Here is a 23,529-nt window from a genome sequence, read left to right on the forward strand (position 1 = left end):
CTGAAAAATACCAGCCCCAATACAATCCACTCATGAGTCAGGGCCCGCACTTTGGGAATGCAGCAGTGGCGATGTGGAGCAAGTGCCGTAGCAGCACTGACTGAGTTCACATCACACGGTTTCTCAGAAGAGACTATGACAAATCTCGAAAGCATACATGACCCTTACTGGGCATAATGGCAGGTCAGGAAAAGGGTTAAGAAGAAATTATATTAGCAGTATGCAAGCTGGCTTTCCTCCCCGCAGCCACTGCGGGTAGATTTCAGTCTGTGCCTCAGGACCCAAACATTTTCAAGGCCACTGCTGTCTGGTCACCTCTACGGTTTGCCTTAGGCTGCTTTTAAGATGCAGCAAGTGGGAGCAACTATCAGCAAGGCTCCTGTTAATTAGCACAATGGCTTCTCGGCTTCTGCTGACCCTGTTTCTTTTCCTTTCCTCCAGGTGCAGCTGCAGGCTCGGCCTTTGGCAGTAAGTAAAAAATGTAACTGAACTGCTGGCATGTGACATCTTCAGCGCATGGGCCCTGTACACATCACTTGGGAGACAAATGGTTCTTTTCTGCTCATTATCATCTGCCAGGCAATAAGTCTTCTTCTCTAATTGTCTCTCATTGTCTGTCCCATCAAAGAGCTTTCTATTTTCCTTCTTTGACTTCAGTAACCTCATTGTTTCTTTCTCTGGCATGGTTTCTCCCCATGAGGTTCGTTAGAGTGGCAACAGGAAAGGAAATAAAAAACAACACACTTCTTCAAAAACACCAATGATTGCAGTGAACTTTTCCCCCCAGTTTTACAGACTCCTGCTCCAAGGAGCTGTTTTTGAATGCTTGGATACGGCATCCAGTTTGGGTTACCTTGGGCCTATCATGCCATCCATTTAAAAATAAAAGTATATATAAATGTAATATCTGAGGCACAAGCAATTGATTTCAGTGGGGATTTCTGCAGACCAAGCACCTTCAAACTTTGGGTCACCTGGAATATAGATCTGCATTTTGTGGCTCAGGTTACTCTCTGAAAACCATATGGTGAAGCTGGAGAGAACACAGTGGAAATGTGATGGTGAGTGGGATAGATGGGCTTGTTTATGAGCATAGGGCAGCTAAAGAGGGATTATTTAGCCTTCACAGAAGACAAGAGGTGACCTGAATTAAGTATTTAAACTAGCTAAAGGTTATTATGAAATTAAACATGATAATCTACAGTACATGAGGTTGTGGGACAAGCAAGGACTCAGGGACATAGGTTGAAGAATTTATATTCATTATAATCCCTCACATTTTATTATTACTGGTCAGAGCAATGAGAATTGGAATAGAATGAATATTATAGTCAAATCATGGAATCAAGTAGTGTTCCTGGATTACTCTGTCATCCCTGGGGTAACTCCCCTGACTTTTCAGGAGTTATACCAGTGATTAATTTGGCCTATTGTATTAAATAATCCAGTGTTTGCTTTTTGGAATGTATTAAGTGAAAGGGACGTCATTTGATTTTTATGATCACCTTTTGGTGGTCTGAAGGGAATTGTTTTGCTGATTAGGAGGTTTGCCTCGGAGTATCTTTGCCATCAGAGAGCTCAGATGTATAGGAGAGAGATGGCACAGCTATTGTCAAGCTTTCAGACAGGAAAGACTTGTGTGGCCTGTTTCTGATCCCACATGACTGTGCAACTCCTACCTCTCTTTGCCTTTATCTATCCCGTCATGATACAGACGCTCATTCTCTCTTGTCCTTTTTAGGCTTAATTAACAATGAGTTAGTGATAAAGTTGTCAATATTGAAGCCAACATCCGTGCCAACAAAGTAAAGTTATGTAGTAACCCAACCAAAACATGCACGCGCACACAGAATCTTCCTGGGTTCTCATCCCAGATATAACACTGTCCCAGTGCTAAATTCTCTCTGGAATTGGTTACTCCCCCTCCCCCAAACCCAGCAGCTTCTTCTGTAGATATCCTGCAGCTTTTTGGTCATCAGTGTCCCCAGTTCCTGGTAGGTGACATACTCTCAGGAGTGAGGCTGTCCTTGTGTTCTGTAACCACCAGCTGAGGGCTGGTTTGTAGTGGTCACTGTTAATCCCCTTTGGTAGTGTACTGGATAAAGTCCCCAGGACAGCATGTTGATGTAATTTCTATAGAGTGCTGGTTGGTGACTGCAGAATGGGAACCCGTGGGGCCAGGTGAGAGCCATTCCCACAGGCATACTCTCAGGGCTCTGAGATGACTCCAGTAAGGAAGGAGAAATGAGCAGCTTTTGCTACTTCTTTATATGAATAGTAATGGCTGGAATTTACAGGGACTTAGAGCCAATTCTCTTCCATTAGATTCAATGGGAGTTTTGGCATTGACTTGAGTGGGAGCAGGTCCTGTGTGCCTCCTTCACCATGAAAATAGATCATGGAGGTGCCCATGGGCTTAGGATTTTGTGTACCATAAGAAGCAACAGCAAGAGCCACAGAGACCCTCCAGCGCCTTCTTTCCACCTCTTCTCTTTGTTTCTTGTTAGTGTATGAACGACCACTGCAAGTTTCCACTACAAAACCCATTACCCCTACAACACCCAAAACTGCAACCACCACTCCCACTGCCACTAACCAGCCTGTCACCACGCAGCAGCCAGGTGGGTGCCAAGCTCCACCCCGCAAGGCAGATCCTACCCGTGCTAGTACAGATAGGTCCCTTCGCTTGTTCCACTTCCTTATTTCTCTACCGGCTTTGCTTCACGCTGCAGCTCTTTGAATGGCAATGATTAGCTGTAAAAGGAAGATTATCTCCTCTGACTCCTTGTTCATCCATCTTGTAGGAGTTTCTGGGGACATGGATAAAAATCACACTGGATGGGTTGAGATCCTCCCAGCCAGCAGAAAGCCTAATTAATGTTCAGCCCTAATTTAATTCAATTCAGGGAAAGGGCATCTGGGCCTTGAACATTAATAATACACAGATTCTTCCCTCTTCAGCAACAACAGTGAACCACAATCCCAAAGTCTGCTCCTTAGAAGAGGCAGGTTGTTGCATGACCCTTCATCTGTCGTCTATCCTTTGCTGCTGCTCTGAGGTTATCGGAGCATCATTTCCCTTTGCCTCAGACCAGGAAGTAGAGGCCAGAGCTGGAATGTGGGGGAGTCTAAAGATATCATTTTGAAGTTTTTACTTTGAGAGCAGCCTTTCAAAGTCCTCCTGAGAATGAACAGCGGAGCCACAAAAGTCGCTCTTATGTGTGTACTATAATGAGGCCGAGGATGGTGGAGAAATAAATCTGAGGTTTTATTTGCCTGTTTCTTTACCAGAAAAGAACAAACAAACTTGACTCACCCCAAGCAAAGGGGCATGTGGGATTTAGAAGGCTGGTTTTGTGTCTCTCTTCTTTGCACAACTCTAATAAGGAGTTTTCAAATTGCAGGGGCAGGACCTCCACACTCTTACGTCTGCTTTGACCTTCCAGCAGAATGATGAAAATCGGCCTGAGTGGGCAGTTGAGGATTTTTCTTGCATCAGGGAATTCTCCATAGCATAATGCCATGGTCAGGGAAAGAGGGCCTGGCCTGAGCACTGCTGCATTCTAGTGCTTCCCCAGTTAATGGAGTGGCCCCTCAGGGCCCATTGCAGGGGGGTGTAATTTAGAGCAGCCCTAAGGGTGCTCTAAGCTGGGCCAGGAATTGAATCAGCTATCTTTGCTCTGCTCCTCAGCCTCTTGGGTCCTGTACCAAGCCCCTCTTGGCCAGACCCGAGGATATAATCTGTGAAGTTTTATATTTGGAAAAGTGGATTTAGAGGGAAGAGCCACACTTTAATGATCATCAGAATGATTCCATAAAATGCTTGGGGACAGGCTGAACACACACACTGGAAGTCCCAGAACATTATTTCTTAATATCTTCTAGATTGCCCAGTAGAGATAACTTGTATCACTTTTTTGTGGGGGGGAGGAGGAGGTTTGTTTGGTTTTTTTAAAACTACATGCAGGCCTGGTTTCTCTCTTCTTTTGGAGAAGAGGAAATGAAATGTTTCTGCTGTTAGTTCACAAGCCTCATGCACTTATTCTGCTGCTGTGCTTTCTGGATCTGATTTTCCCATGGGGACATTTTCCACCCACAGTACATTAGTAACAGTCAGTCTTCTGGAGGAGTTGCTGGAAGACAGTTGAGGGAAAGGCAAAGCTTGATTGTGTGTGCAAGCTGGTGGATTCTTACCAGCCCTGGGGGGGTTCAGCAGATGATCCCTATCATGACTTAGCCCTGTGGCTAAGGTCCAGATCCCACAGCTCCAAATGTCACCATTGCCTGGTCAGCCAGAAGGACCCTGACCACCACAGAAGTGGGAAGACGGGAGAAAGAACACCAGAGGGAATGTAGAAGAACTTATAAAGGGGGTGTACCTATATTTAGTTTATCATCATCTACAACCAAAGTCTTCAGTCCCATTGCCCTATAAATTCTCTGACCTCTCAGGCAAATCCATAGTTGCCTAGGGAGGTGGCCCCCAGCCTGTGCCCAACTCTCCCCAAACTCAGTACCTTACCTTTTCCCCAAGGGTGATAGTTTCTTCTCTGGACCCTTTCTGAGCTCTTTTCCTCCCTCAACATAGCACTCCTTCAGCCTCCAATCTCCTTGGGTATTACCTCTCCTCCTCTCAGCCCTGGAATGAGTTTAGCTAAACCCCAGGCCCTGCCCACTCCCAGCAGCCTCTGAGTGGAGTGGGTAATTGGAGTCAGCTGCTTGGTTTTCCCCTCCTACCCACATGTGACAGTCCACAAAGCCACAGTGTGTTTATGCAAATATAGATATATTCATGGAGGCACCATGGTTTCGTGTTTACAATGGGGGTTTAGATGGATCAGGAAACCTGGGTTCCATTTCCGCTAAGGCATTGTGTGACCTTGGGCTAGTCACTTCAGTTTCTTCATCTGTAAAATGGAAATAATACTTGCCCATCTATGCTAATATATATAGTGAAGAATGTGTGTATATTATCTACATACCTGTAATAATGAAACTTGGGTTACATATACATACTATGCACCCAATGTCATGTGATTTTTATCCATATTTGACCATAGCAGTGCTTTTGTGTATAGCGCGCGCGCGCGTGCATGTGTGTGTGTGTTAGAGAGAGAGGGAGCATCTTGCTGAGCATCTGTCCCTTATGGTGCAATTAATGATCTGCTGTCCTGGCTTCCTGGTATGCTTGGGGTCTGTCGAGGAGTGGGGGGTGCGGAGGGGATGGGAGAGGAGGGAAGGGGGAGATGGCAGAAAAGCTTCATGTTTCTATTAGAGAGGGGTGAACAGCTCTGAGAGAAGAATCAAACCATCTTCCCCTGAACACAGGACCTTTGTCATTCTCTAGGCTGGAACCAGCCCCTCTCTGAAGGTTCTGGTTTACACCACTCACTTTTCAGTTAATGATTTCTCCTTTCCCAGGCAGTATCTGCAGCTCTAGGTTCTAATCCAGATCAGAACAAATGCCAACAATAAAACCTGTTCTCATGGCCTTTCTAGCCCCACAAGGCCCAGATGGTTCAGGGTGACTCCAAAGCTTTTGAAGAACATCATCTATGACTGGAGGTTGCTGGGAAGAGAGGCTTAAACTATGATCCCAAGGGCTGCATGGGACTCCCAGCTGTTCTTAAACATGACCCTTCCAGAGAGCTGCCCATCTGTTAATGGCCTGTCAAAAAGAGCAGGTGACCTGTGACCCACTTTCTGTGCAAAACTGGTTTCTTCCATTGAATTAACTGGTGCCAGGCTGCAAAATTTGCAACACGACGTCCATGTTTCTAGATTGGGGTTGGCAGGGCTGAGCTTCAAGCTCTCGTTCCCTCTTTTGTTCCTCTACTGACTTAATGCGTGTCATTGTGATTCCATCTCGTGGTTGGTCCTGATGAGAAAAACAGCCTGCTACGGACTGACAGCTAACTGAGTTACTCCTCTGGCTGAAACGGCAAGGGTGTGAAAGTCCTGGACTTGATCCCCATGGATGGCTATGGCCTGCACACGTGTGGCCACAATACATTACGTGTACATGACCAGGCCCATATAGGAATCAAAGACAAGGCCCTAATTCTGATTGGCTCCGCTAAATATGTTTAAAATCAGTGTAACTCTATTGACGTCAGTGGAGTTACTCCTAGAGCTGGGCCAGAACCCCAGCGTTCTCCACCTGCCCCTTCGGATGGGTTCAAAATCCAGGTCTGAATTTTGCTGCTCAGGTCCCAGCTATACTTTAAACACAGCGTTAGCCACAAAGAAATTTATAAAGTTTCCTTTAAAATGCTTCCCTGTCTCTGTGCTGTTTCTCCTTCTTTTGGCGTGTGTTCAGTTCTTTTACCCTCTCAATTTTTGCTTCCCACCCTGAGCAGTCACTGCCAAACAGCCAGCTGAGCTCCCTGCCTCTGTGCCTATCCAACAGACGCAGAAAAAAGCAGGTATTTAAAGCTAGACTGATTTTTCCTCCCTTCCCCATTTGTGCTTTCATGTACTAGCTGGCAGCAGTCGGGAGAAGAATGTGGAACATAGACTAGAAGAGCAGATTAGATTTGGTTTTGATCTTCAAGTTGCATAGATCCACTAGATGATTGCTCCTTTTAGCCGCTTGTAGTGTTCTTTGTGGTCAAGGTGGAGCTGTGGTTGTGTGTTAGTATGAACCTCTTTTGCCTTTCATGTTGCCAAGGAGCAAATCCAAGGTGGGAGGGGGAATAGCGTCCATTTAAAAACATAGGGACATAAACTAAACTCAGCCAAAGGACACTGAAGGGGAGAGACAACTAAAGGAAACTAAAGGAGTCAAGCTGAAGAGAAATTAATCAAGTGCTTTACTTAATCTGTTAATTTTCCTTTCCTATTTCCTCATAGAAATTTGTCAGATTCCGTCAGATTTTCTGCTTTCCATTCTCAGGCAGTGACATTCTTTCCTCAAATTTGGGGTGATCAAAAAACCCCACTTCTCTCTACCTCTCTCTCTCTTTTTTTTTTTTTTTTTGGTTCATGGTCCAACCATCTCAGTGGTATCAGTTCAGCTCTGGGAAAAACAATTTGTTGGTTAACTGCTCTGACAGAGCCAGCAGAAGGAGCACAGAAATGGAATGCAAAACGTCGGTTTTGTATAGGTTCTACATAAATATTAGCTACTCCACTTCCGTATTTATTTATTTTCTGTTGGCTTCCTAATGTTTGAACAATCCAGTTTCAGCCTTTTCTCAATGTGAGGCTCATATGCACTTAGCAAATGCTTCCCACAACTGGGAGAGTGTAAGAAACATCCAATTTACTGGAACCCCCTTCCCCCAGTATAGACAAGACCTAGAACACGTCTTGTCTGCATTGAAAAAGCTCAGTGATCGGACCGTCCTGATTTTTGCTGTACTCTAATTTTAACTGAGAGGGTCTGGAGGAGAAATTTGTGTCTTTACCTCACACCCACCCCTGAAATGTAAAACCATCTGTGAATGTCACAAAGCTACAAGGGAAAAGTTCTTGGGATAAAGAGCATTAATAATTCTCCTGACTCTGTAAAGAGGAACAAGTGGAGGTGTGTGTGAATGACTAAAAAGCAAAATGCCTCAAGAGCTGTTTTTTATTGTGACTAATTAAACCCTTGCCAATTAGTGAGGGGCTTTTTTCATATTCTCTTTAACACCATATTAATATCAATCGGCTTCCATTTTCCCAATGAAAAGGATACTGTCACCTACTTTTAGAGCTTGTCATATATTTCTTACTCTGCATTGTTTATAATCCCCTAATAGGGGCTGGGAAATCACATTTCTCTCCTTCTTGGGTTTGTTCTTTAAAATTTGGCAAAGATTGAGGGGTGTTTTTTTTTTCTCCTTTTTCTTATGTTACTCAACTGAAGCTTGAAGTTAACAACAGGGCTTTTTCATTTTACTTCCTGGTTTGTACACTCGCAAGAATGAAGATTGTCAACAAAACTGTGGCACTAGGATTTGCTACAGACCCAGTGGGGAGGGCACACAGAGAGGTATTTTCAATGAGGGAGTTATTTACACAAATGGGCAGCCATCTTGTTGTTTTAATTTCTTTGCAGTAGTTTCTTGAGTTCCTTCACTGATTTTTCAGAAAATAGGCAAGGCCGAAGCACAGGCCTGGGAGTTAGGAACTCCCAAGTTCTAATCTTGCCTCTGACACCAACTTCAGGGGTACTGGACCTGGGGATACTGGGGGTCTAGCAGCACCCCCTGGCTTGAAGCCGTAATGGTTTCCAACAATGGTTTCTGCTTTCAGCACCCACACTATAAACACTGTTCTAGCACCCTGCTAATTTCTTGTAATTTTTGTCAAGCTACTTAGAGTCCAAAAATGTCAGACACGGGTGTGTAAAATTAGATGCCTAAATCCCTGTCTAGACACCTAAACAACTGGCCTGACTTTGAGAGGGGCAGAACACCTGCAGCTCCCAGTGACCGTGTGTTGCAGTCGATCTCTACACTTTATAGCCCTTGGCTCTGCACTTGGTCAGTATCCCACAGTGCCTCTAGTGGCAAAGGCCTCAGAAATGAAGGAATGCCTGCGGTCGTACATACCTAACGTGGGTGGCGTCTGAAACATTGCAAGCTGCACAGTTGTATAGGTGCAGGAATAAGTCCGTGTCACTCCATTGAGGTCAATGGGGCTCTGCCAATTTATGTCAGCAGGAGATCTGGCCCTTCATCTCATAAACCCAAGGCTACTTCAACCCCTTTTGTAATGTGACTTTCTTATATTACCTCCGCAAGAATTCACCAGCTCATCGGCAGCTGCCCCACTGCAGGTGGGCGCCCCCCAGTCCAAGGCTGATCCTGGAAAAGAAGGTAGGAGACATGCTGCTGAACTGGTATAACAGGCTAGTACAGTCCACGTAGGGACTGATGCTTAGAAATTGCTTGTTACTAGAATTATAGCTCGGCTTTCCATGCATCTCTCTCTCTAGCCCAGCTAGGAAAGGCTCTGGTTTTGTCTATGCCCTGCACACCACTGGTAATGTGAAGAGGCTAGACTGAGCCTCTGGGTTTAGTCATATACATGAAAGATGAAGATGATAAATGGTAGAAGAGATTGTTCTCAGCTTGGTTTTCAGGTGAACTGCAAGGATCATGGAAATCTAGTAGATTCCTGAGTTTAGACTGTGTTTGTAAAATGGAGTAACTTTGTAAATTGTCAGGAATGTGTTGTTTAGCGCATAGACTCTGTATGTTTCCTTGGCTTCTTGCCCTGTGCTTATGTGACTATGGTGCGCTGTATACACTACATGAAGGAATCTCAGGAGTTGGCATGCTGGGCTTTGGAACCTGAGGCTCAGCTTACCTTGCCTAGTGCCCCTCCTTCCTGGTTCATACTGATACGCTCAATGCTGGCAGCAGACTGGCAATATCCAACCCTGTTTCCCAGTCGATGAGCCCCTGGCAAGTTCCTGCTGTATAAATTAGCATCCCTTTTAATATAGAAGCTAATGTGTATTAGCGTTGGGCCCACATTAAAACCAAAGATCTGGAAATGCGAGGGGTTTGGAATGGAGGGCTGGAATTCGTACCTAGTTCTGGAGTTCACTGTTGGTCCCTATCTCCATAACAATGTCAAGCCAAAAACCTGAAGCCAAACACTGCCCCAACTTTGGGGCATTTGAAATCTTTGTGGCTTGGGCCCAGCTCTAAACTACACGTAGATATGGTACTGTGTGTGGAGAGATGGATACATATTATCCATATCTATGCTAGATTGTGCTGATAGAAAGTGTACCAGATCTGTCGGGTCCTCATAATGGCCTTTATGGAATAATTGGGACCCCGAGTTCTAGTTCTACCTTTGCATCTGAATCTGACCTTGGTTGAGTCTTTTCCCCTCCCCCTGTCTCAGTTGCTCGGTCTGTAAAATAGATCTAATGATGTCCACCTTTGCAGGGTGCTTTGAGATTTATGAATGCAAAGCACTATATAAGTGCTAAGATTTACTAATCACCTGAGAAGGTACATTAGAAGTGGCTGGGCTCCCAGTGATGTCTGACCACCGTGAGGGGGTTTCCTCAGATCTGTGTTCTCAAATAGTCCCCCTGCGGTTTGTTCATCAGGTTTGAGTTGCTTATGTGAAATCCAGCTGATTCTGAGCTGAAGATATTTAAACAAAACAAGAAGAAAGTAATTGTCTTGCATTCTGTCAATTAACAGGGACAGATGCTTTCTTCTCTGGGTGGAGTTAAAAGTGTTTCAAGACCAACCTAAGTTTCTACCACTTGGACTGTTGCCAAGTGAGCTAACAGGCATCCCTTCTGTTTAAGGAAGGGGTTAGAAATGATGGCTAGAGGATCCTCTGTAGCTGGTGAGATTCCAGCCACAGCTTTCCTCTCCTGTATAGTCTGTAGAATAGCCATATGCTGCCAGCCAACCCAGCAGCTCCTTGTATGAGGAAAGGTAATTTTACTGCTTCTAACCCTTGTTGAAGACCCTAATGTCCATGGAGCGATGATGGTTTTTAGAAATTGGGAGGGGAGGGGGGAAGAGAAATTTGATACTGCTCCACCCTCTGAGTCAATGTGTCTGACTGAAGCTCCCTGCACAGCCTTTATGAGGAACAAATACAGTATCTACATTAAGCTGATGTTCTCTCTGTTGGTGCCATTTCAAGCTGTTCGGCGTCCAGCAAACCCAACAAGGCTTGGACCCAAACCTGTTCCACAGGAGCCTCCTGAAAACATCCGAGGTAAGGAGGTGCTCTCGGGCTCGGAGCCTGTGTCAAAGGGAAGCAAGGACAGAGCGAGGGGGTTCTCTTCCAAGGTCAATAAAATGCCGACGCATAGCAGTCATTAGAATGACTCACTAGGAGGAGCCGACAATGGGTAGCTAATTCCCAGGCAGACCATAAGAGATTCGGGCTGGACTAGCCCCTTAAGGCTGTGAACGCTCTTCAGCCCGTATCCTGGAGCTCTTTCTTCATAAGCTTGTAGGAACAATGGATGAAGACAGACTGGGATGGGAAGAAGGATGGTCTTGAGGAGTTGCAAGATCTAGATTCTCTCTCTGGCTATCCCACTGACTTAATGTGACCATATTCAAGTCACTTCTCTTTTCTACACCTTCAGTTTCCCCATCTGTATAAAAGGGGGTGATGCAGCTTACCTTGGAGGGGTGCCTGTGATTCTAAATCCACTCATGCTTGTGGATCACTTGGAGTGCCCTGAGTGGGAGATGCCAGAAAAGTCCCATTTTTTAAAATGAGATAAAGTTGGTGACCTTTCAACAAGCTTATTTAGAACCCGCTGAGGGAGGAGGGGAGGTGCTTTCCCAGGTCCTCATGCTGGTTGCCAGTAATATACAGGAAACAGTTCCCTCAACCAGCCTGATGCCCAGTTGGACTGGAGCTTTGCTTTCCTAGCTAGGAGCTGTGGCTCTGCACCCAGTTAACTGAAAAGACACCAGCCACAGGTGCTGTATTTAGAAGAGATTTCACCTGCTGCAGCTGAGAACGCCACACGCCCCTCCCCCTGACCAATCAAATGGCTAGTTTAATTAGGCTAATCGGCCACCCTGGACTGACATAGTTAAGCCTAATTAGCTGATCCCTGGATTCTTAAACCTTCCCCCCCCGCCCCCCAGACAGTTTTTTTCCTTTGGGTTCCTCAGAGCCATAGGCGTCTAGTGAAAGCCAGTCTCCTTGCACAGCTGCAGCAACGGAGAAGCCGGGGCCTGATTTTTAACATGGCCTTGTACCACGCCTCAGCGTCTGAGGCTGTCCCAAGTGAGTGTAAAGCCCAACTGTGCACTCACCGCTGCGCTAGCCTCTTGCACCCACTGTGCCCAGGTACAACTAACCGGCTGACGGAGACGTGAGCGCCCAGACTGTGTTACGGACACTACCTCGCCCCAAACCTGGCCGAGCATGCTGGCCTGCCGTGCTGCGCCAAACAGGGGCTTTGGGTGGGGAGGTGCCAGGGCATCAGAGTTGGCTCTGGGATCTGGCAGTTCCCAGTGTGACCCCCCCCTCAAGTATTAAGAAAGAAGGGGGGGAGTGTGTCCCCAATCCCTCATGCTTCCTCCCCCACAAAGTGTTCATTCACTTTTCTTTTACTTAGGCTCATCCCTCTTTCAGGGAAGTAGGCAGCCGGTGGGACCATTTCCCTCAATCCCTTACCAGGGGGTAGGACATCAGGGACCATCTCCTGCTGTTTGCCTTGTTACCTCTGCAGCGCCCCCCGCCCCCGCCACAAATTATGTTCAGAACGGTCCTGTCAAAGGGCCCCCCAAAATCAACCATAGTGTTTTCTGAGCCTAAATGCCACTGAGTTGGAGGGTTTCATGGCCCTGGGGAACTGGCACAAAGGCGTGCAGGTGTTCTGCTGGCTGTATTGCCCTTCATCCTGTGCCAATCCCCCGGCCTGGTGAGCAGCGACAGTGGGAGAAGAGGCCAGACAGAAGCACTGAGCTGAACTGCTCTGATCACAGCTGATCAAAAAGAATACACAGCCAGGATTGGGGCTCTCTCACCATGGAAACATCAGCCTAGCGAGGCTTCCCCCCAGGCTAAAGCCACCTGGCTAGGGGATAGCAAACAGCCCACCTGTTCAAGGGCTGTCAACTGCCTAAGGGCTCGCAATAGCTTGGGCTGCCTGCCGGGTTCACTTTTCTCTGATGGGGCTGCTGTTGAAACCAGTCAGGATGGAAACTCAGGCCCGCGGCACATGGCGAGAAGTAACAAAACGCAGGTGCAGAGGCACCTGGGAGACTCTGGTGACTGTCTGTTTGTTCTCTGCATGGACCAAATGATCGCCGAAAGCACTGCAGCAAACAGGCTGCCTGACAGGGCCTGGCTGCCCTCATTGTGTCTTTTAGCCTTTCTTCTCGTCCTGGCTGACCCCATAGTTGTTCTCCAGAGGGCAGTATCATAAAGCACTGGAGAATGGGCTGCTAGCAGCAATCCTGCACTGGCCCCCCAGCACCCCAGCCTGGCCGAGTGCTCCTTTTCTGTCACTGAGTAACTCTTCGTCCTCGCGTCGGCCACCTTAGGCTCGACAGGCGCTTTGCAAAGGCAAGTGAGTCCTCACTTAAAAGTTGCTGCAGCTGCAGAAACTGAGGCACGGGGCAATTAAGTGACTTGCCAGGGTTTTACACAATGGGCGTGTTACAGCAGGGGAAGGACCCCTGCCGGGGGGCTGGCTCCCAGCCGCCTTCTCTGAGCACTAGCCCCTGTCACCGGTGTAGAGGGTTCACCAGCAGCCAGAAGGCTGACCATTTCCTCTCCATGCCCTGCCAATTGTTCCCTGCCACCAAGGCCTCATTATTATGATGTATATTGTGGTAGTGCCTACCGTCCCCCCAGGCAGGACGGAGGCCCCATTGTGCTTGGCATCATACTGCCAGTAGCTCTTCGGGGCAAGGCCTGTCTGGGCCTAAGAACAGGCCCCGGGCTGTGATTTGTGCTATGTGAGGCCTAGTGGTCTGGCTACACAGGCTGGGTCATCCCCTCCTGGTGCCTCTGTGGCTGGCAGCCCGATCCGGCAGCTGGCCCTGCCTGTAACTGGCACCTCATCCCGGCCAATGCTGGGGATGCAGCCTGCAGTGTTCTCCTCCCTTCCAGTCCGCTGAGCTAAATCTAGCCCAAAGGCACTGGGAGGTGCGTGGCTCCACCTGCCTGGTTGGAGAGGGCAGCTGAGAGGAGCTAAGCAGCTGCACCCATGCTATGCTGTTAGGAACATCCTCTGAAGCGCTGTAAGGCGGGAGCTTGCCCTCGTGGGGGTCACTGCCATTCTAGCATGATGCAGTGAAACAACACCCCCCCCCCCCCCCCCAAGGAAGAAGCACATCTGCTGAGAGACACAGCTTCTCCCAGGGATGGCAGAAATGAAGGGACGCACAGTGAGCCTTTTAGCTGACAGCCGCTGGGATGGGGTAGGGGTGTTACGCAGCCAGCATCCGCTGCTTACAAAATAACGCTCACTGGTTTCACTTTGCTGGTTGGTTCGTGATCGTCTATCAGTGGGCCATTTTACCTGGCGCCGCAATCACTCATCCTAGACCCTAGCAAGGTGGGAGGCTGAAGGGTCATAAGCGCAGCAATGGGTTGGGGGAAATGCGTGGGGATCTGTTGATTAGAACAAGGTATTGGGCATCAGGCCTCCTAGAGCCTATTTCCAGCTCCCCACCTGATGCACGATATGATTGTGCGCTAGTCACTTAACTGCCTTGTGCCTCAGTGTCCCCATTGTAAGAGAGAGCTACCACCACCCACTGTACCTCCAAGGGCCTTTGGGAGGCTTTGCTAATGAAGATCTTGTAAAGTGCTTGGTGCTCCTCAGATGAAAGCCAGCTATGAAACTGCTATGCGCAGGAAAAATAGAGAGACGGACAGTGTGAGGCTGGGGCTTTTTTGCTGGTGAGCCGTTTGTAATTCGAGAGGGATTAGGCTGTTTACTGTCAAATGAAAGAGGCTTGTCTCATCTCCTTCCCCCAGGAAACAAGCTAGTTGAGTTTTTTCCTTTTTAAGTCTATTTCAAGCATATTTGAAACTATACCTCACAGGGGCTCCTGCTCCAGCTCTTGCTGGCTGATTGACTGTTCTTCCTAAACAGAAATGAAGAGTAAAATTCATAGAATCATAGAATCATAGAATATCAGGGTTGGAAGGGACCTCAGGAGGTCATCTAGTCCAACCCCCTGCTCAAAGCAGGACCAATCCCCAATTAAATCATCCCAGCCAGGGCTTTGTCAAGCCTGACCTTAAAAACTTCTAAGGAAGGAGATTCTACCACCTCCCTAGGTAACGCATTCCAGTGTTTCATCACCCTCCTAGTGAAAAAGTTTTTCCTAATATCCAACCGAAATCTCCCCAACTGCAACTTGAGACCATTACTCCTTGTCCTGTCATCTTCTACCACTGAGAATAGTCTAGAACCATCCTCTTTGGAACCACCTCTCAGGTAGTTGAAAGCAGCTATCAAATCCCCCCTCATTCTTCTCTTCCGCAGACTAAACAATCCCAGTTCCCTCAGCCTCTCCTCATAAGTCATGTGTTCCAGACCCCTAATCATTTTTGTTGCCCTTCGCTGGACTCTCTCCAATTTATCCACATCCTTCTTGTAGCGTGGGGCCCAAAACTGGACACAGTACTCCAGATGAGGCCTCACCAATGTCGAATAGAGGGGAACGATCACGTCCCTTGATCTGCTCGCTATGCCCCTACTTATACATCCCAAAATGCCATTGGCCTTCTTGGCAACAAGGGCACACTGCTGACTCCTATCCAGCTTCTCGTCCACTGTAACCCCTAGGTCCTTTTCCGCAGAACTGCTGCCTAGCCATTTGGTCCCTAGTCTGTAGCTGTGCATTGGGTTCTTCCGTCCTAAGTGCAGGACCCTGCATTTATCCTTATTGAACCTCATCAGGTTTCTTTTGGCCCAATCCTCCAATTTGTCCAGGTCCCTCTGTATCCTATCTCTGCCCTCCAACGTATCTACCACTCCTCCCAGTTTAGTATCATCCGTAAATTTGCTAAGAGTGCAATCCACACCATCCTCCAGATCATTTATGAAGATATTGAACAAAACCGGCCCCAGGACCGACCCCTGGGGCACTCCACTTGACACCGGCTGCCAACTAGACATGGAGCCATTGATCACTACCCATTGAGCCCGACAATCTAGCCAACTTTCTACCCATCTTATAGTGCATTCATCCAGCCCATACTTCTTTAACTTGCTGACAAGAATACTGTGGGAGACAGTGTGCAGAGGGTCTGTGCAGAGGGTCTGCAGGAGGCCCTGAATCTCCCTGACACCTTTGCACTGGGGTGAACTTTCTCCTTAGGGTACATGAGCGTGGACAGTACTTTGTTTGGCCTAAGAACTCCTATAGGGCAGGTAAGCGGAGAGTAGCTACACTACCTAAGGCTGGCACCAGCGTGAGGGGTACAGCCCTGGGACAAGTGCAGCTCAGAGTGTTAGGGTCACAGAATGCTTTCAATGGGTGGGCCTGAATTAGTGATTAGAACAGGTGACTCCGCCTTGGGATTCCCACTTCACCAAACCACTATCTCCCCCCCGTGACTCAGTTTCCCCACCTGCAAAGTGGGGGATAACTGACCCTTTCCCACAGCCTGGGCGTGTTGTGAAGTTTAATGTTTGTAAAGGAAAGTGGAATCCTTAGCTAGGCAGCTCTGTAGCTGTGTTCACACTGGAAGCTCCTTGGGAAGAGAACGTGTCATCTTCTGCCTTGTGCAGCACGGAGCACAGTGTGGGCACTTGGACGAACATAGCAGTGTTAAGTTTATTACCTGATTTTTTTGTTATAGCTCACCCCCCACCCAGGCAGCAAACCTGTTTGTCAGCCTCTTCTCATCCCTGCTAGGGTTTAAAAAGGACAAAGCATCCCAGGCACTGAAACCCATTAGCCCTCATTGGAAGCAAAGGCCAGGAATGTAATCGCTATGGTAATGCACTGAAGTACGGCTATAATGGGCATGTTAGCAGCAAAGGTTTCTCTCTGCTGGGATAGCTCCGAGTAAGTCCCCTTCTCGGGCAGCCCGGCTACTTACCTTCCACTGCTGTTGGGAATGCTCTCTCTCTTCCCGAGCATTGAGCTGTATCTTTTTTTTAATCCCACATGCAGCTGCTCCAAAGAGCAAACCAGGACACACAGCACGCTCTGCTGGCAAGAAGCAGGCAAAGACGCCAGGTACTTCCCGCTGTAGTATGTTAGCTGGCTGGTGTGGTAGTTTGCGTGCTGTTAGGAGAGCCCTACCTGGTCCTAAGCCTTAGAGCAGTGGCTCTTTCAGTCTTAATTGGGTGAGGTAACACTGGATAATATGGTCTAGATAATACTTAGTTCTGCCTTGAGTGCAGGGGACTGGACTAGAAGTCCTCTCGAGGTCCTTTCCAGTCCTCCACGTCTGAGTCTATAAATTGCTAACACCTTTTTGTATGCTATTTGGGGTGACCTACATTAAATGGAGTCCACGGAAAGAGGTATTTTTAAATGGTTAGACTTGTATATCTTTAGCCTGACTGTCTAACCTGATTCATTCCTCTACACATATGTAAAGCAGTGGGCAGGATCCAGAAACAGGAACTCTGCTTTTCACTGAGCTCTGTGCAAAAGAGCACTTTTATGGGTGGAATTTCTTATGCACCAAACTTTAGGGGGAAAAGAAAAACAAATGAGAAATGTAGAAAGCCACCAGCTGTCTTGAGCAGAAATAGATTTCAGCGATGCCAACGTGATGTTCTTGGCTTACTCCATTATTGTTCTAGCACCAGAGCTGCTCGCCCGCAGGGTAGGAAGTGAATGTGTGTTAAGTGATGAGAAAAAGCATGTTTTTAATTTTTCCAAGCGGCTTCAAAGATCTCCAAACTCATCAGGCTCAAATCTGGCTCTGGCCCAGTGGCACCTGTTGAAACATTTAGAGGTAAGAGGGAGAAATGATGGTTGGTGGGAAAACAGAAAACAAACTAAGACACTGCAAGCTTTGGAGAGATCTTTCTAACCCTGTGATCAAGATTTTCCTCACCTTTAAAAAACACAACCACCACCTACCTGGGTCAGGGAGATGTCAGACACTTCGAAGACTAGCAGTTACACTTGTCTCTGAATACATCTGCTATTTATCGTTATAAGAAGGAATCCTTATGATAAAATAACCGTCACACACCTACAACAGCCACCAATACCCAATTAGAAGATTCCTTGAACATTAACTGAACAGGCAAAATTTATTTCACTGAGATTCAGTGTTTACAATTCATCTCAAAGGCACTGTGAACTGTGGGGGAAAACCCTGCCTGGCTCTTTCATAGAAGCAGATCTCACTCCCCTCCCCATCACCTCCCCCCCCCCACCCCAGTGCATGTCAACTTGTCACTTGCATTCTGTTTCCCTGCCATCCTTTGTGTTACACTAACAGTCAAGATAGGCTTGAACCAAATCTCCAGAATCTCCCAACTACTGGGAAAGGTCAGACCTGGTCTGTCCTTTGCAGCTTGGGCCTGTTTCTACTGCACCTTCTGCCCCTTTCAGCCTCTTTATTCTGCTGCTGGTGATTAGGGACACACCAACGCTGCCTATGACAGCGGAATGTTGAAGCGGGGTGGAACTAGCAATGTGGACTAGACACACATCGGCCCCTCTCTTGTGCCAGTCCGCTCCCCATTATCCCTTCAAGCTCCCCAGGCAAACTTGTCGCCCTGAGCCCTAATGCTGTCAGCGCCACGAGACAGATGTTGCTAGCCATCTTATCCTCTGGTGTGTCTAATGGAGAATGAGGACAAAAGCTCTCACTAGTCGCCCTGATAAAAACCCTGCTCCTGGAAATAAAACTGCGGGCCTGTGGCTTAGAAGGCTGTGTACCCATCTACACCTGAGGAACAAGGCCTTAAAAAACCGCCTTTTCCTGCAGTGAGAGCAGGGTAGTTACTCTCAAACCCTGATCACCCACATGCCAGCACAGATCCGCAACCAACCCAGCTGGCTGTCTCCATTTTTTGGGGGGTGGGTGGGTGGGGGAGGGATTGTACTGTCAAAAGAGAACCCATCTGAGTCCCCTGGATTCATGTCACTGCCTTATTAACTCTGATGGTGCATGGCCATTCTGGCCCAGTGCCATGGGAATGACCGCATGCCAGGGACTTCTCTCGCTTCTCTTCCCACCAGACTGCGAGTGTTATGGCCACTCCAACCGCTGCAGCTACATTGACTTCCTGAATGTGGTGACCTGCGTCAGCTGCAAACACAACACCAGGGGGCAGCACTGCCAGCACTGCCGCCTTGGGTTCTACCGGAACGGCTCGGCAGAGCTAGACGACGAGAATGTGTGCATAGGTGAGGAGCTGGGGCACTATGGCGTGGGGTAGGCACTGCTCTCCGGGGAGTTTCACGAGGTCGCTGCTTCACACGTGGCTGAAATTAATAATGGTTGAAAGTAGTTACCAGCCGCTGGCTGTTTGGTGGCCTGAGAGAACGGAGCCTAGTGGCCATCCAGTTTCTGGTCAGCAATCGGCACAGAGCGGCCAACGGGTAAATGGGCTTCAAAGACTAAATAATTCTGTCTCTCCCAAAGGAGGTATTTCAGCTCCAGCTCAGTTCAGGTGCATTGACAGCCCAGGATAGGGGAAGCTTGCACTGCCCTAGAAAGCAAGCCCGGATTTGAACTGGCAAACTCACAGTAACCGATATGCTATCCCCACTTCCCTGAGCCAGCCTAGCTGCCAGCCCCAGCTATCCGGCTCTTGCTGGATTATCCCCACCCATGGCATGGTTCAGTAGTGGAGGTAGTTATTGCAGCTTTGCTGTGCTCTTCCCCACCGCACGCACTCTGAATGATCCCTGGGGCTGTTGCCCCACGGGGCACTAATTCACTCATCCTTGAGAAAGAGGACACACCGGGCTCGCTCAGCTCTTGCCAGTCCCTCTGAGCAACACAGCGCTGCTGCTGGGTCTGACCCGTTTGAGCCAGTGATGAGGACTCCCTTCTCCCCATGCTGCCAGCATTCCACAAGCCCTGAGTAAAACGTCTCTCTTCTGAGCTTTACACCAGCTCCCGGCTGGGAGGCTTTGAGTCACATCTTGGAGGACTGATGTGAATCAATCAAGGAGCAGGTTGGCACTGGGCCTTCTCCATTTCTCTTCTGTCATTTTCCTCCTTTTACTCATCACCCTATTGCTCCAGCGGGAGAGGGCAGAGTCTGCACCCCATTACACTAATGTCACCCCATTAGCATCAGTGGCATAACTGCGTACAGAATCCAGGCCCTTGCCCAGCTACCTCGCCCCCGCCCCTGAGGTGAGCGGCAACAGTCACATGCGCCCTACCCAGCAACTCTGCAGCTCTAGGGCTACCAAACCAACACCCCATCTACTTCCTCCGCCACCTCCATGGAACTGCTCTCCCGGCAATCAGTCCCACTCCCGCTGGCCTCCAATGGAGTACAAAAGGACACTGGAGACAGAGGTTCCCGATTAGAGTGAGAGGCTGCAGAGCGGGTAGCACCCGAGCTCTGGGTCACCCACTGGCCACCAAACTGGAGCAGCTCATCCAAATCTCTAGCACAAGGAGGCTGGAACAGGCAGCGGGAGGTGGGGTGGATCTGTAATACCCTAGGAGCCATTGTACGGTGCCTGGCGTAATAAGGGGCCTGATCTACCACTAGCACTGCTAGGCCCTGAGGTAATACGAATCAATACCACCCACCCCCGACACAGAGGACTGAGTATCCACTTAGAAATACCTAGTCTCCCTCCGAACAACAGCAGAGGCTCAGAGCACTTCTTCACTTTTGAGGCAATTAAATGGACTTCCAGGTAGTTTGGTGTGGTCAACCCTTCCAAGCTTGTATGTGGATGTTGAGCCGTGGTACATTGGTAAGGGGAGAAGCTTGGCCAAAATATGCCTTTCCTTCCCATCACTTCTGGGGAGCCCAGAACAAGCCGCATTTTAGTAGTAGGTAGAGCAGAATCTGTGTATAAATTGCTGTGGCGGAAAGGCAACTCAGAGCAAGGTGGGGTACTTGTAAAGTACTTGTAACAGTTCACTCCTAAAAGTCAAGGATTAAATGGGCAGCTCACACTGCCAGCCCTTCTCAAGGCCCTGTCAGCGTGCAGAGCCCTGTCGGAAAGGCATGGAGAGCTCCCTGGCGCTCAGTGTGCACAGTCTAATGTAGTAACTAGCTTCCATGTGTTTGGACAGAATGTAACTGCAATCAAATCGGGTCGTTGCACGACCGCTGTAATGAGACCGGCTACTGTGAATGCAGAGAAGGTGCCTCCGGGCCTAAGTGTGACGACTGCCTTCCCAATTACTACTGGAGACAGGGTTGTTTTCGTAAGTACCACAGGCTGGCGGGTAGTAGCAGGGTAACAAATGCACAGCAGCAGCCATAAAGCCACTGTACTTGACAGCTGTGGAATGAGCTAGAGCGTGTTCTCCCAAGGATCCCCAGGCAAGGCAAAGCCCTTACTCCGGCATGGCCAGAGAACAGGAGTGATGAAGTGAGCCAGCAGGAGGGGGGGGAGTCTTTAGCAAGACTTGCTCAGCTGCCGATTGGAGGTAGTTGCAGAGAGCCCAGTTTATAGGGCTGTTCAGAGAGCAGCAGTGGAATGCTGAGGTCCCACCCCATTAATGTCATGTCATTGCAGAGTCTGCAGCCACGGTGTGTTCCTATGAGTCTGGGGCCTTAGACTTGCACTGGTGCTGCAGGGCAATTGGATTAATACCAAGGGCCTGAAAAAAGACCTGAGCAAAAGCCAGCCTACACATTCTCTGTATAGGGGTGTGTGTATATATCTATATCTCTTCTTACTATATGTTCCATTCTATGCATCCGACGAAGGGGGCTGTAGCCCACGAAAGCTGATGCTCTGATATATTTGTTAGTCTCTAAGGTGCCACAAGTCCTCCTATTCTTTCCACACATTCTAGTTACAGTTTTAACCCAGGCTTTTTCAGCTACACCTTGTTCCTGATGGCATCCCAGTGGCATAGCCTTCAACACCCCTTAATTAAATTGAAGGCAATAAACCTTTGTTATAGCACAGGGCAGAATCTTAAGGCCCCAGGGCTGTAGGTATCCAGGAGTAATTCCCCGTGTTCTTTCTTCCCTCTTCACCTTGCAGCCAATGTCTGTGACGAGGAGCTCTTGATTTGCCAGAATGGTGGCACCTGCTACCAGAACCAGAGATGCATCTGCCCTGCTGGCTACAAAGGCGTCCTGTGTGAGCAATCCAAGTGTGACTCTGACAACAAGGCCTGTAATTCTGCCTCCAGCACATACCTCAGCCTAACCCTCTTCCTCATTAGTGCACTCATCCTCCAGCTGCGACACTTGGACTTTTGAATTGCGAACACAAGAGAGCCAAGTCAAGGTGCATCATGAGGGAGAGGGGGCGGGGGAGAGAGGAGGCGAGGAGACTAAGGTCATAGAGAGCCCTCCATAGCACCACCTCCTCAGCCTTCCTTTACTCTAGGACTTCCATGACGTCATTCAGGCCCCTGTCCACAGGGAGGCACAGCATCTCAGGGGCTGACTCCTGTCACTCCACCAGCAGCAGCCTTGCTCAAACATCCGCGCCCCGGACAGAGGTGGCTGCAGCATGGACTTGGCTGCTGAGCTGCAGGGCGAGAACTGTGACAGCCGTTGTGCAGAAGCGGCAGTACCTTGCTGTCATTAGAAAGGACTCCTGTCACACACACTTCCTTAAAAGCAGTGACTCGTTCCCCATTTCGCACAGGGGGCTCTGGTTCCAGGGCATGGGGGACCCTGCCAAAACAGTGCCGCAATCCAAGGATTTTTTTTTTTTTTTAAACTTTTCAGTAGTTTGATTTTCTTTCTTGTTTTGAAAGAGCCAGTCCTAATTGCTCCAGAGCCCCATGGCACTAGAGACTGGAGTCCAAGGCATCCCTGGGGGACTCTTTGGTCCATCCTTGCTACATAGTCCCATGTTTCATTGTTGACCTGGCGGACCCTAGAGATACCGTTGCCTACAAATCTAGTTGCTGAATTTATTAAGTTTTGTATTTTTGTTGTTGGATTTTTATTTCCTTTTCTTGCACTTGACCAGAACAAAAAGGCCATTGTGCGCATGGTATATCAGAGTGCAATGTCTTATCCAGGCATTTCCGTATAGTGTACAGTTCAAATACTTTTTTGGTAGAAAATTATTTTTGTTTGAATTAAATGCTATAAAAGGACTACAACCTAAAGGGACATTTTACCATGAGCATTTGATTCTGGTGTATAATCCTACAGTAAAGCAACTATTAATTGCTGCTTGACCACCATGTTTTCCTTTGCGTGCAGAGTTAATTACAGGTAAAGACTTATTTTTTGATACATGATGTCCTCTTGTGTTTTCTGACTCAAATACCAAGGTGCACCCTCTGGGGGTTTGTTTTGTCTTTAAGATCTAAGGAATTTAAATTTTATTGAAGCCACAAGCAGCCACAACCTTGGACTTCAATGTAAACTTACAGGTGTTAGTTCAAATATGGGAAGGGATTTAAAGCTCATGGACATGCTACATAGGGGGAAGTATTTTAAGACATTCACATGGAAGGGGGCTGGAGAATTCTGAAGCAATACGTGATATAATTTGCAAACTGAGCAATCAGTTTGATCCCCCAGCTGAATGCTTTAGATCTCTTGCTCCCTGAGCAACTCCAATGCTCTGGTTTCAGCCTGAGGTAGTTCAGAAGTTGTTTTTCCACCAGTCCTCCACTGGCATTTTCCATTTCTAGTATCCTTACCCAAAGTATCATGCTACTGCCCTTTCCCAGATCAACATCTCTCCTCTTTTGATACTCTTCATATAGGAACCGCCCCTACTTCCCACTTTGCGGCTCTAAGCCATAGCTTGTACCCAGCAGTGGGAGTACTCCAGGTCTGAAAACAACACACTTCAAATCTTTCAGCCCTCTATTTCAAAAACTATATACAACTAGAACCACTGAAATGTAGCCACTGCTGCAGTGGAGGATGGCAAAGGACCACTACTTTGTAAAAGAAGGGGAAAACCTGAGTAGAGACAGGAAAAAGTCTCTCCTTCAATGAAAACAGTATCATGG

General features: G+C 48.1%; 1 protein-coding gene across 4 annotated transcripts in view; it reads left to right on the top strand.

Annotated features, from left to right (window-relative positions):
• NTNG2 (netrin G2) overlaps positions 1-22,777 on the top strand; it is a 73,355-nt gene extending 50,578 nt beyond the window's left edge. For 3 of the 4 annotated variants that reach the window (XM_074973628.1, XM_074973631.1, XM_074973629.1), the window contains 4 exons: positions 442-468; positions 18,624-18,791; positions 20,656-20,790; positions 21,582-22,776. In XM_074973628.1, the coding sequence (XP_074829729.1) occupies positions 442-468; positions 18,624-18,791; positions 20,656-20,790; positions 21,582-21,802 (551 nt within the window). In that variant the 3' untranslated portion in view covers positions 21,803-22,776. Of the gene's footprint in view, positions 1-441; positions 469-18,623; positions 18,792-20,655; positions 20,791-21,581 lie in introns of all 4 variants that reach the window. The other variant, XM_074973632.1, reaches the window with a different exon arrangement.
• Positions 22,778-23,529: the final 752 nt, after the last annotated feature.

Source organism: Natator depressus, chromosome 16 (genome assembly GCF_965152275.1).
Source record: "Natator depressus isolate rNatDep1 chromosome 16, rNatDep2.hap1, whole genome shotgun sequence".
Classification (NCBI taxonomy): Eukaryota; Metazoa; Chordata; order Testudines; family Cheloniidae; genus Natator; species Natator depressus.